This window comes from Echinops telfairi, unplaced genomic scaffold (genome assembly GCF_000313985.2).
Source record: "Echinops telfairi isolate 266 unplaced genomic scaffold, ASM31398v2 ScPeMD7_5868;HRSCAF=6743_1, whole genome shotgun sequence".
Taxonomy (NCBI): Eukaryota; Metazoa; Chordata; class Mammalia; order Afrosoricida; family Tenrecidae; genus Echinops; species Echinops telfairi.
In genome coordinates, this window is record NW_022109768.1 from 1555363 (window position 1) to 1567957 (window position 12595).

General features: G+C 37.9%; 1 protein-coding gene across 1 annotated transcript in view; it reads left to right on the forward strand.

Moving 5' to 3' along the window:
• The first annotated feature begins 5188 nt into the window (after window positions 1–5188).
• LOC101641009 (zinc finger CCCH domain-containing protein 15-like) overlaps window positions 5189–12595 on the forward strand; it is a 52769-nt gene continuing 45362 nt past the window's right edge. The window contains 3 exon segments of the mRNA XM_013006170.2: window positions 5189–5303; window positions 6990–7144; window positions 11121–11306. Of these exon segments, the coding sequence (XP_012861624.1) occupies window positions 5189–5303; window positions 6990–7144; window positions 11121–11306 (456 nt within the window).

Genomic DNA, 12595 nt, shown 5'->3' on the forward strand with positions numbered 1-12595 from the left:
TACCACTTTACATATTGTAGACACTAGATCCTCATTTGATGTATACTTTTCAAATATTTTTCTCATATTGTGAGCTGTTATTTGCAACTTAACATTTTAAATTTTGGTATAGTCCACTTTTACTAAATGTTCTTTTGTTACTAATGCTTTTGTGCCATAGCTAGGAAACCATTAGCTAATACAAATACAGGAAATTTTCCACCAAGTTTTCTCCTAAGACTTTCATAGTTTTATTTGTTAGCCTTTGATCCATGATTCATTTTAAGCTCATTTTTTATATGGTGAGATATAGGACCTAAGTTCATTCTTCTGTTTGTGTAGAACTGGTTGTTGTGGCATTGTTTATTAAAAGACTATTTTCTTTTCTAAATTGTATTTTCTTGACAATCTTGTGTAAAAAATCATAAATGTAAAGGTTTACAGATTCTAGACATTCTATTGATCTATTGCCATGTCCTTGGGCAAGTAGCCTGTAATCTCGATTATTGCATTTTTGTGGTAAGATTTAATGGAGGCTCCGTGAGTCCACAAACATTGCTTTTCTTTGTCAAGATTGCTTTGAACAACTCATCAGAGTCTCTTACATTTCCCTACGGATGGATGGAGCAGCTGGTCAGTTTTTGGAAAGATGACTACCTGGGCTTCTGATAGGGATTGCGTTGAATCTGAAAATCAATCTGAGGAGTGCTACCATTTTAATAATATCTTGTCATCCAATTCATGTGTATAGGAGGCAATTCCGCTTATTTAGGTATTCTTTACTCTCTTCCCATGATGTTGTGAAGTTTTCAGTGTGTGAGTTTTTTGTTAAATTTATTCCTAGTATTGTATTCTTTTGCTATTAAAATAGAATTGTCTTGTCAACATTATTTTCAGATTTGTATTGTTAGTGTATACAAGTAAATTGATTTTTATATATCGATCACGTATTCTGCAATCTTGCTGAACTTACTACTTCTAATATTTGTGTATGTGCATGCTTTAGGTAGAAAATATATATGTCTTCGTTTTTCCGTGCCGAATTGCTCTACTAGTAGTTTCACTGCCATGTTGACGAGGAGTGGAAGGAATAGATGTCTTTACCATTTTCACAGAATGCTTCCTAGGAAACATTGAATCTTTCACTTTTAAGAATAATATTATAATTGTTCATATATGCCCTTTATCAAATTGAAGAAGTTTCCTCTGTGCCTACTTTGTTAAATGTTTGTCAAGTTTATTTGCTTTTGTCTAATGCCTTTTTGTGCACCTATTGAGATGAACATATGGCTTATGCAAGAACACATTCGTGTTTATATGTTGCATTGATCTTGCATTTCTTGTAGATATCTCATTTCTTGTAGATATCTCATTTGTCATGTTGTAGAATGCCTCTGATATATGACTGGACTCCGTTTTCTAATATTTTGCTGTGAATATTTGCTTCTATATTTGTAAGGCATCATTTTCTTTGCTTGTGATGCATCTGTCTGGTCTTGATGTCAGCATTAGACTGGAATCATAGAATGTAGAGAAGTGTTCTTATTTCTCCTCTTTGGAAGAGTTTATAAAAGGTTGGTTTAAATGCTTCTGTATTTTAAATATTTCTGATCAATAGTGTTTGTACCATTCACATTTTCAAGCTTTCCTTTTAGAGTATCTAGTTCTTTATATTTTTAAAGTTTCTTATAAACATTACTGAGTTGGGCTGTGCATTTTCATCGAATCCAGTTGTTTGCCTTTTATTAGGATGTTTGGCTAATTTACATTATTGTGGATTGTGGATAGGTATAAATCTATCGTTACTGGAATTTGGATTCTTGTTTTCCCAAAATAAAGGTTTACTTTGGGAGACCAATAAGTGTCACAAAGAGAATTTTATTAATAAACTCCTACGAGGAAGAAAAAGCATCTCAACCAGCATAACTAATCTCGGTATTTCTTATTTCCACCTTGTATACACAAATTCTTAAGCATTCCTACTTAAGACATTCCTCCAGTGGGGGACCTTCTGCAGAGGAGAGCAAAATGTTCTGGGAAATGTAGTCTCAAGCTATTGCAAGGACTCTGTAAATGCTCTGTCCAAATCTCCACCTTGCTCCCTCTCCCTGTCTCACTATCACTTGGTATTTTTAAGATCTCTAATTTGTATCTTCTTTACACTTTTGCTTTTGTCTAATGCTTTTTTGTGCATCTATAAATATGATCACATGGTTTCTTTCTTTTTTCTACTAATATGGTGCAATAATGCATTCATATTGATATTGGAGTAGTGTAAATTGTTAATAAATGCATATATATACTGCATTAATGCACATTTTATTGGATTAATGTATATTTCTCACTATGCCATTGTATTAGGACCATCAACTTATTCGGTTTCTTGTTAGCTGTTTTTTTCTCTCCCTCCTCTACATTACAATTCCCTAAAACTCCTAACAATATCAAAGTCCTTGATACCTGTCTCCTCATCTCAGCAAGACTTCCAGTTTTTCTTCTTTGTGATATTACCAGAAATTCCCTCCACGAAGAAACCTAGAACAATAAAATAATAGAGCATTTCCACCCTCTCTCAATGGTCTAGATCATTATTTAATGTCTGAAAATCATACTTACACCACCAGAACTTGAATCCCAAATGATGTTTGAAACATGATTTACACCCTCAAAGACGATAAATAGAAACTACTGAAGATTTACATCGCCATCTGATACTGTAAATCTGACAAAGAAACCATATTTGTTAATTCTATGATAGTGCAGCATAAAGGGGAAAATATACATTTTGTTTCCTGCAGCATTCACCATTAGATAGTGGTCCAGCTCTATTCAAGTCTTCCCTCAACGCAAGAACACTTTATTCTAATAACCTGGAATTCTATAATGCTCACCTGCCTTACATGATCACTCAAGACAAAATGGGTGCATAAGCAAATGTGGTGATGAAATCTGATGGTGCCTGGCAATCAAAAGATATAGCATCTAGGCTCTTAAACACTTGAAGTTAAACAAGCAGCCATCTAGCAGGGAAGCAACAAACCCCACATGGAAAAAGCACACCAGCCTGTCTGATCACAAGGTGTCGGCGGGATCAGGTATCAGGCATCAGAAGACCCAAACCAAAAAATCATATTGATGCGAATGAAGAAGGTTGAGTGGAGACCCAAAGCCCACCTGTACACAATTGGACATCCCTTCACAGAAGGGTCACAAGGAAGGGATGAGCCAGCCAGGGTGCAGTACAGCACTGATGAAACACACAACATTCCTCTAGTTCAGCGGTTCTCAATCTGTGGGTCACGACCACTTTGGGGGTTGAATGACCTTTTCACAGGGGGTTCCCAATTCATCACAGTAGCAAAATTACAATTAGGAATTAGCAACGAAACTAATTTTATGGTTGGTGGTCACCACAACACGAGGGACTGTATTAAAAGGTCGCAGCATTGGGAAGGTTGAGAACCACTGCTCTAGTTCTTTAATGCTTCCTTCGCACACACCCCTCCCCACACTATTATGACCCCAGTTCTGCCTTACAAATCCAGCTAGACCAGAGGATGTACACTGGTACATATAAGAGCTCATGACACACAGAATCCAGGACAGATAAACTCCTCAGGAACAATAATGGGAGTAGTATACCACGAGGGTAGGGGGGCGGTAGGGGAAGAACCAGATGAAAGGGGGATTTGATAACAATGACCTACATATACCCATCCCCCTCAATGAGGATGAACAACAGAAACGTGGGTAAAGGGAGAGAGTGGATGGTGACAACTCTTTGGTTTTGTGTAATTTTTCTTTGCTCAGTAAGTACTTCTTGTAAAATAAAAACTCTGCTTTTACCACATTAATACAGGAAAACATTCAAGGAACAAGAAGGACGCAAAGGAATGCAGACTTTTTGTAGATAATAGAGCTGCTGAAAAGTGCTTACTGATGTGAACTTTCATGATCTGTCAATCAAAAGTGTTGCCTTTAATCTTTATGCTGCATTTCACCAGACTACAACTGTGGCATGAACTTTTATCTTCCAGCATTTGGTCGCTCTTCACTAGGAAAAGAAGGAGGCTAGTTAGAAATGAAAAGGGTGATAGATACGTGCGGGGTTTTGTTTCAGAAGCTAGACAGACAAGGTAAAGATCATGGTAAAGGGAAAATTACCTAGGAAGAAAATAAATCCAGGGAAAAAGAAAAAGAAAAGATACTACTAACGAGTGGCACATTAAAATCCGTAGGAATATGAAATAATTTAAAAGATGAAGAACCTTGTGTGTCTCACAGTCAATTCCAACCCCTGGCAACCCTAGAGGGCTCAGGAGGACTGCCTTAAGGTATTCCTAAATTGAATGTGGAAATTACTAAACAACATTATCAATATTGCATGCAAGTAAAGTTTTACTGAAATAATTCAAAAATGCGATGTAGTAGTATATCAACAGGTAACTGTAAGAATTACAAGCTGGAGTCTGAAAATTATGTGAAATAAAGACATTATTGTTGATGTAAGATGGATCTTGGCTGAGACGGAGAATACCAACACTTATTTGTGCTCACTATGCAAAACCTGTACATAGATCAAGAGGCAGTTCTTTCAACACAAGGGGATATTACGTAGCTGAAAATCAGGAAAGGTGTGTATCAGAGTCATATACTTTCACCATACTATTTCATTCTGTATGTTAAGCAAATCATTTAACAAGCTGAACGATATGAAGTAGAATGCAGCACCAGAGTTGGGGGAGATTCATTAACAATCTGTGATATGCAGATAACATAACCTTGTTCACTGAAACTGAAAAGGACTTTAAGCACATATGGATGAAGAGCAAAGACGGCAGTCTTTATTATGGATTACACTTTACATAAAGAAAACAAAAATTCTCACAACTGTACCCAATAAACGACATTATTATAAACAGAAAATAGATTGCAGTTTCCCAGGTTTCTGTTTACTTGAGACTACAATTAATGACCATGGAAGCATCAGTCAAGAAAGCAAAGGACATAAATCTTCTGCAAAAGACCTCCTTAAAGTATCACAAAACAAAGATGTCACTTTGACTGAGGACTAAGGTGCGCCTGACACAAGCCATGGTATTTTCAACCACCTCTTTTGCATGTGCAGGCTGGATGATGAATAAGAAAGACTGGCGATGATTTGATGCCCATGTAGTATAGTGGAGGCAAAGAATATTGAATAGAAAACATGGACTACAGACAGAATTACAGCTCTTTAGATGTGAGAAGTAGAAGACTTCATTTAATGTGCTTTGGACATGTTATGAGGAATAGCCAGTCCCACAAGATGGACATCATGCCCGGTAAAGCAGAGGCCTAGTGTGAAAAAAAAGAAGACTTTCAACAAAATGAACGGATGCAGTGACTGAAACAAAAGGTTCAAATATAGCTACAACTCTGCGGAATGTAAAGGATTGGACAGTGCTTCACTCCACTGGCTACGGGGACATTATGAGCTGACGCTATGGCACCTCACCGCAGACAGAAGCGGATCACCAGATTTTCTGCCGAGTCGTTGCTGTTTCTCCCTGTTTACAGCTGAGTGTTTTATCCATTGTGTCAGAATGACTTCTTAAATAAAGGAAACTGTGATGGTTAGAATTTTGTCAGCTCAACAAACCTGGATGAAGATGGAGTGGAGCCCAACTTCTCAATCAGGTCACAGCCTGATGGCACCTCCTTGTGGGTGTGGCTTTTTGTATAAGAAAGAACCTGAACAGACTTGAGCTCTCTTGGCCCGTCACCTGCTGGATCTGGATTCTGCATCTGGTTCATTGCTCTCTTGTCATAGCACTTATCCATCCCAAGAGCCATCAGCGCCTGCTGCACTTGGATTCACTGTGCATCAGTCAGCCTGTGCCCCTTCTGCTTCATCTTCCTGCTTCCTATTGATCAGCTCCTGCAGCTACAGAAGTCAGGAGAAGCCTCCAGCTGACATTTGACCTAGGTTCTTCAACCGACTGGACTTATGTACTTCTACAGCTGTGTAAGGCATTTCTTGATAGAAATCCATTTCTGTGTACAGAGACTTACAATAGTCACTGGTTTTACTTCTCTAGAGAGTGCAGCCAAACTCAGCGATTACATGGACAAGCACATATTTGCAATATGTTAATGGTTTAGGCAGTTCAAATCTGAACAACTGTTATTTTATTGCATTAATTTATAAGATAAATATTTTAGTTTCAAAGATTGAAAAAGTCATAGGAATTGATTACAAATAGTCAAGGCAATTAAAAATGATTGAATAAATAAGAGGGGGCTTGGTCTAATAGAAAAAAGTAATGTATTATAAAAGTGAAATAATTTAGACAGTATTATTAAAATAGGGTTAAACAACTAGATCAGTGGACTAGGTAAAAGAAGCAAGGGAAGATCTTTCTTGATGTCCAATAGTTTATTATTTCAAAACTGTTTTTTAAATCTTTGATGTTTTGGTAGGGTTTTTTCATAAATGACTTAGAGACACCTAAATAGAAGTAATATTAGATCTTCACAAGGTACCATACATAAATTAATGTAATCATAATCTTTTACAGGTGAGATTCCATTGGAAACAGTGTAATGGTCATGCAGGAGATTTATTGGGGAATGTTCTTGGGAACGAGAGAAACAGAGTTGGACACAGAGAAAAGTTAAAATGTGATTCAGTTGAAACAAAGATTTCAGCTGATTCACAGTAAACTTTGAAGTTTCTGTTTAAAGTGCTCTTTAGAGATGTGCTGAATTGTAAATATAAGATAACCCGAAGAAAGGGAGTGCCTTTCTCGGGGTACAGTACCTTTCTCGGGGTACAGTGCACTTTGACAGACAACTATTTCTCTGGAGGGATTCATAGCAACGTTCAGCAAGCTAAACTCCCAGATGCTTTGGGAACAGATGCTTCTGTTTTTAAGGGACAATCTGGAAGGGTGCTGTCACATGCACTATGGTGCCGCCACTATGAATAGCTCAAAGAGCATTTGGTTGTTTATGTTCTCCTCAATTAGGAAATGCTCCTCCAGAATTTGGTCTCGTGCCATTACTTGACGAAGCTTGTAAAATAGTGTTCCCATCTCCCAGTGAAACTGCTTTAATGGTCACTATGAACGCCCATCATCACTCCCAAATTCCTCATTTCCTTCACTCTCAGTATCATTGCTTGGTGAGATTATCAAGACCCTCAATTCCAAGAGCTCTGAGGCCCTGCCTGTAGCTCCAGTGAATTACCTGGGAGACAAATATGTTTATCCTCACCCTCATTGTGGAAAAGTCATAGCAGTCTTGCCTCCTTCTCAATTGGATCTGACAGAAGATGAATCCTTTCTTTATTTACCCAAAGGGTTAATGGCAGATGCTAAATACTCATCAGGTTTGCTTAGACAACATCTGCACCAGACTCCCAGCAACCCACCCAGAGGGTCTGCTTAGGGGGAGGGGCCTGCAGTGGCTATTGGAATTTCAGGGGGTAGGAGGAGACAAGCTATCTTAGAGTTATAAAACCTGCTCTGAAAGGCCCAAAGAATTTCCCTCTGAACCTCAGTGCTCAGGCCTACCACCCTGCTGCCACAATACTGACTTGTTTCAGCTTTGTTCCTTCTCAGCTAGTCCTGAATAAAAACGAGCTACTCAGAACTTTGGACTGGCCAGGATGCCGAACAATCCATACTATTATTCCCAAAGCAGTTCCTACCAGTCAAGGGTAAAATCCCCCAAGAGGACTCCTTCAATTTATTTTCTCCATATAGATCCTATATTTTGAAAACTGCAACTAGGGCATAAACTCAAGAAAAAAGGAATTTTATAATTTTATTAATCAAATATTTTACAAAACTAAAATATATAAATATATATTAATTGACCCTACAATCACCTATACTCTGCCAGTCCCAAACCCCAAAAGCTTAAAGTTCCATTAAGTTATCAGACCTGGTGGCATAGTGTTTATGCGTTCAGAAGCCAACTGCAACATCAGCAGTTCGAAACTACCAGCCATTCTGCAGGAGAAAGACTGGGCTTTCTACTCCCATAAACAGTTAGCATCCCAGAAACTCACCAGGCCACTTCTACCCTGTCATATAGGTCGGTATGGACTTCTTGGCAGTGAGCTTTTAAAATTTTTATCAACTGTAATAGATTAAGTGAATGGTTTCCTTTGGTTTGGGGAGATACTGTGTATAATCACAAAACCCCAACAACAGTTTTAAGAATTGCACAGGCAGAAACTTAAACTTCTCTGGATGGACTTTATATCCAAGGAGACTAAATTCAAATCTGGGGAATGAAAATTAATGAAAACTTTGTTTCTTCCCAGGGTTGGATTTTTAAAGTCATGGGATCCAAGTGTCTCTGTCTCACTGCCACTTGATTCCAGCTCATGTGGTGAGTCTATAGTACAGGGTAGAACTGCCACTGTGGGTTTCCAAACTGGTAACACTTTACAGGAATAAGAAGCCCCATCTTTCTCCCGCACAGTAGCTGGATTTTTCTGCAGTTATAACTGCAGTTAGCAGCACAATGCATAACCAGTAGGCAACCATGGCTCCTATGTAACTCATAGTGCATTAAAGTTCACACAATGAAGCCCTCATCAGAATACTTGAAAAAGATTACATGCAAGAGGGTCTCTCCCCAAAAATAAAACAGGCAAAGAGCTCCATTGGGTGGGGCTTTCATAGTACATATTTTTCCCACTAGACATTATCCAGCAACTCACTCTGAGTTAATGCACCCGGTGGTGTTGCCTGAAAAGGTTTTCTCTGGTTACAGTGAATTTTTTCATAAAAGCAGTTTTGCTTGAACCTCATTTTTTTTGTAATGGCCAATTTAAGAGAACAGTGTGCATCTGTGAAATTTTGTTTCTTTCTCGGGAAAAATGCTGCAGAAACTGTTGATGTTGAATACAGCTTACAAGGACAGAACTATGTGGGAAAAGTCAAGTGTATGGGTTGTTTTCTCATTTCAAAAAAGATGAAATGCCAATTGATTACAAACCTCGCTTTGGACATCCATCAACGATGGACGAAAACATCGATAAGATTTATGCAGTTGCGCTCAATTGCTGACCATTGAAGAAATGGAAAAGTTATCTGAACTATCTTGGAGCTCATTTCCGTGAATGTAATGGAAGATTTGAGAATGAGAAGGGTCGCTGTGAAATTTGTGTCTCAGGTTCTGACTGACCAGGAAAAAGAGCGTTGAGTGGGAACATGCTGTGCTTTGAGAGAACAGCTCTGAAACGACCAGACATTTTGACTTTGATAATGAACCTGCTATCAGCACCAGAGTGAGTGTCATAAAGGCCATTGCTGGTGAGGAGACATGGTGCTATTCTTACAGCTCCAAAAGCAAACATCCATCAAGCCAGTGGAAGATTCCATCATCACCTCACCAAAAAAAAAAAGTCAAGTGAAATCAGAGATCAAGATGATGTTCTTTTGTTGTTGTTGTTGTTGTGAGGGTGATAGTGCATTTGGAGTTTGTTCCACCAAGTCAGACTATTAATTAAGCTTTCTATTTAGAGGTTCTGAAAAGATTGTATAACAGTGTGGGACAAAAAAGGCCTGGTTTGTGGCAGACAGGAGACTTGTTTTGCCACCACAATAATGCACCTTCATTTTGGCACACACAAAAAAGCATGCCTCTCTTGCCTCATGTACCTTACTTCTCTTACCTCTCTATGAGAGACTTCTTTTTGTTTCTGAAAATGAATAGGGACATGAAAGGTGATTTGGTGATGTAGAAGAGATGAAGAAAAAATGAAGGAGGTGCTGTCAGCCATGAAACAGATGAGTTCAAAAATGTTTCCAAGAGTGGAATCACAGATTTGACAAATGCATTAAATGTATATTATAAATGTATTATATATATATATGTATATATGTATATATATATATATACATAACTTTGAAAAAATCCAGGTTTGGGGGGTATTCTCTTGTATCTCAGGAGTGGTAGTGCAGCTACAGAGCAAGATCCTGATCCACTCAGCGTTATTTTCTTCAGGTGCATTTCATTACCTCGAAAAGCCAAACATTATGAGTTCCTTGCACACAGATGTCCTCTGCAGATCAAGACCACAACCATAATGAGAAGTTAAACTGCCAAGCAGCTTTGAACCACGGATAAACAAATTTAATAAACATTGCTCAGAAGGTACACATGAATGATGGTCAAGGTTATTTCACATCTGCCTTTCTCTAACAACTCACCCCCCTGTCATGGTCTTTCTTCCTGGGTAAAATGGTTCCACTAGGTTGATGCCTACAATTATTTCACAGTAATTCCAAGCGTTAACTCAGACTTGATAATCAACCTGCTACCAGCATCTGAGTGAGTGCCATAGTTAGGCTAACAATACCACTAGTAGTCCTTCCACCTCAGAGAGAGACCAAGTGCATATTTAAGCATTCAACAAACAAGCAAGCTTGAAAAATATTGTTTTTCTCCTTCCTTACGCAGGTCGCCGAAATGTTATTTTTAAAATGGCATGGACCTAGGTAAGCAATCTCCAGCATTATAATGCATCAAGATTAAATACATAAGAATTGACAGTCCTTTTGCTAGACCCCAAATTAATCATTGCATTTCCAGTAAGCTAAGAGCTCATGATTGCTTTCTTTTGCTCCCAGACAGTTCATTCTCTTATGAAAATTGTGATGCTGAAAAAGGCTGGACTTTGTAGAAAGAACACTGGCCAAAATAATGCCTTGGTCTGTGGACAGCACTATAGAGTATGCAGTTTGAGTCCTGTTACCATCATAGTTGTAAGTGTTCATAGATCTACAGACACCTTTAACCCTGTTGTTTTGGACTAGCGCTTAATGCTTGTAGACTAGCTAACTGAGGCACAGTGTGATTTTTTTTTTTAAGTGCGGACAATCTTAATGATTTACAAAATATGTATTTGTGGATTCCCTATTGGCTAAAATTTATTTGCAGCCACCAAATCAATATTGTTGATGTTTCCATAGTCATTTGTTACTATGTGCAGAGCAACAAAAAATTGCCTGATGCACAAAGTCCCAACTAAGGGTAAGAAAGCAAAGCTCTCCTTTCTTGTTTCAGCTCTTAGAGTGTAAACAAGTGTCCTTTTAAGCAGTCTATTTGGTGGCATTTTTTTTTCTTGCCTTTTTTTCAAGGTGATTTTGGCTACTGAAATAATTCCCAAGTATGATGTTGAAGTACTGCCTAGTGTTCTTATTATGCACAAGGCCATCGTGTGCCTTACAGAGAAAATACAAGTATTATATAAGCTTTGTTTGGGTATGAGTTATAATGCTGTTGACCAAGAGTTCAGTGTTAATCAACACTTTATTTTAAATAAGGTATCCTTAAACAAAAATAGACATACAACAGACTCATGTATAGAACAATTGACAAAAGATGTTCTCACCAAAGGCTAACAGGAAGTTAATCCTGTATTTCCTCAGGGAACTACAAATCTGAATTTGTTAACATAGCGTCCACAGTAACTTGATGGACTAAAAGTGTATTTAGTTCATAATGCGATGAGACAGATATATGTGCTTGGGTCAAATGTAGAGATGTATAGCATATAAAGTTCACAGGAAAGATAATGCAAAGCCAACAGAGCTTCCAATATATCAAGTTGTTTTTGTTTTTTTTTAATTGTAACAAATTAAAAAGATCAAATGTCTATATACAGAGCTTCATATATTCTCTGGGGCAGAAATCCTGCTTAAAGGCAAGCAGAAAGAGAACTAGCATAAGGCTAACCCTATAAAGAAATAGTGATTTGAGAAAATTATAGCAATCAATGAATGTGATTGCAACAAACATTGATTTATTGAACTAAAGCAGGCATGACCCTACCCTCAAAACATTCACTATTTTTTAAAAAGATACTAATTAAGTAATATATACTAAAAACCGTGATGAAAAATATATAGAAAGCAGAGAGACAGAACTACTAGAATGTTATGCAAATTTCCATCAATGGAAGAATGGATTGAAAAACTGTGGTACATACATATAATGGAGTACTACACATTCCTATAAACAAGCCAACAAACCCAAGAGCAAGGGAAAAACAAGTGATCTAAAGTCGATGGTGAGGAGGGCATAGGATGCCTGGTGGGGCTTGATCAAATGCAATATAGCTGAGAGGAGTGACTGAAGCCTGAATGTTGGCCAAACATGATAGTGGGACATGAGAAAAGTAAAAGGAAATAGAGGAAACAACTAGGAGGCAAAGGACATTTATAGAGGGTCTAAATACAAGTATGTACATATATAAATATGTTTATATATAACCAAAGGGAAATAGATCTATGTACATATATTTATATGATAAGTATTAAGATAACAGACAAGACATTGGGCCTCTACTCAAGTGCTCCCTCAACACAAGAACACTTTGTTCTAATAACCTGGCATTCTGTGATGCTCACCTTCCAGCCAAGATTGCTGAAGAGAAAATGGGTGCATAAGCAAATGTGGTAAAGAAACCAGATGGTGCCTGGCTATCAAAAGCTATAGCATCTGGGGACTTAAAGGCTTGAAGATAAACAAACGGCCATCTAGCTAGGAAGCAACAAAGCCCACATGGAAGAAGCACACCAGCCTGTGTGGTCATGAGGTGTCGATGGGATCA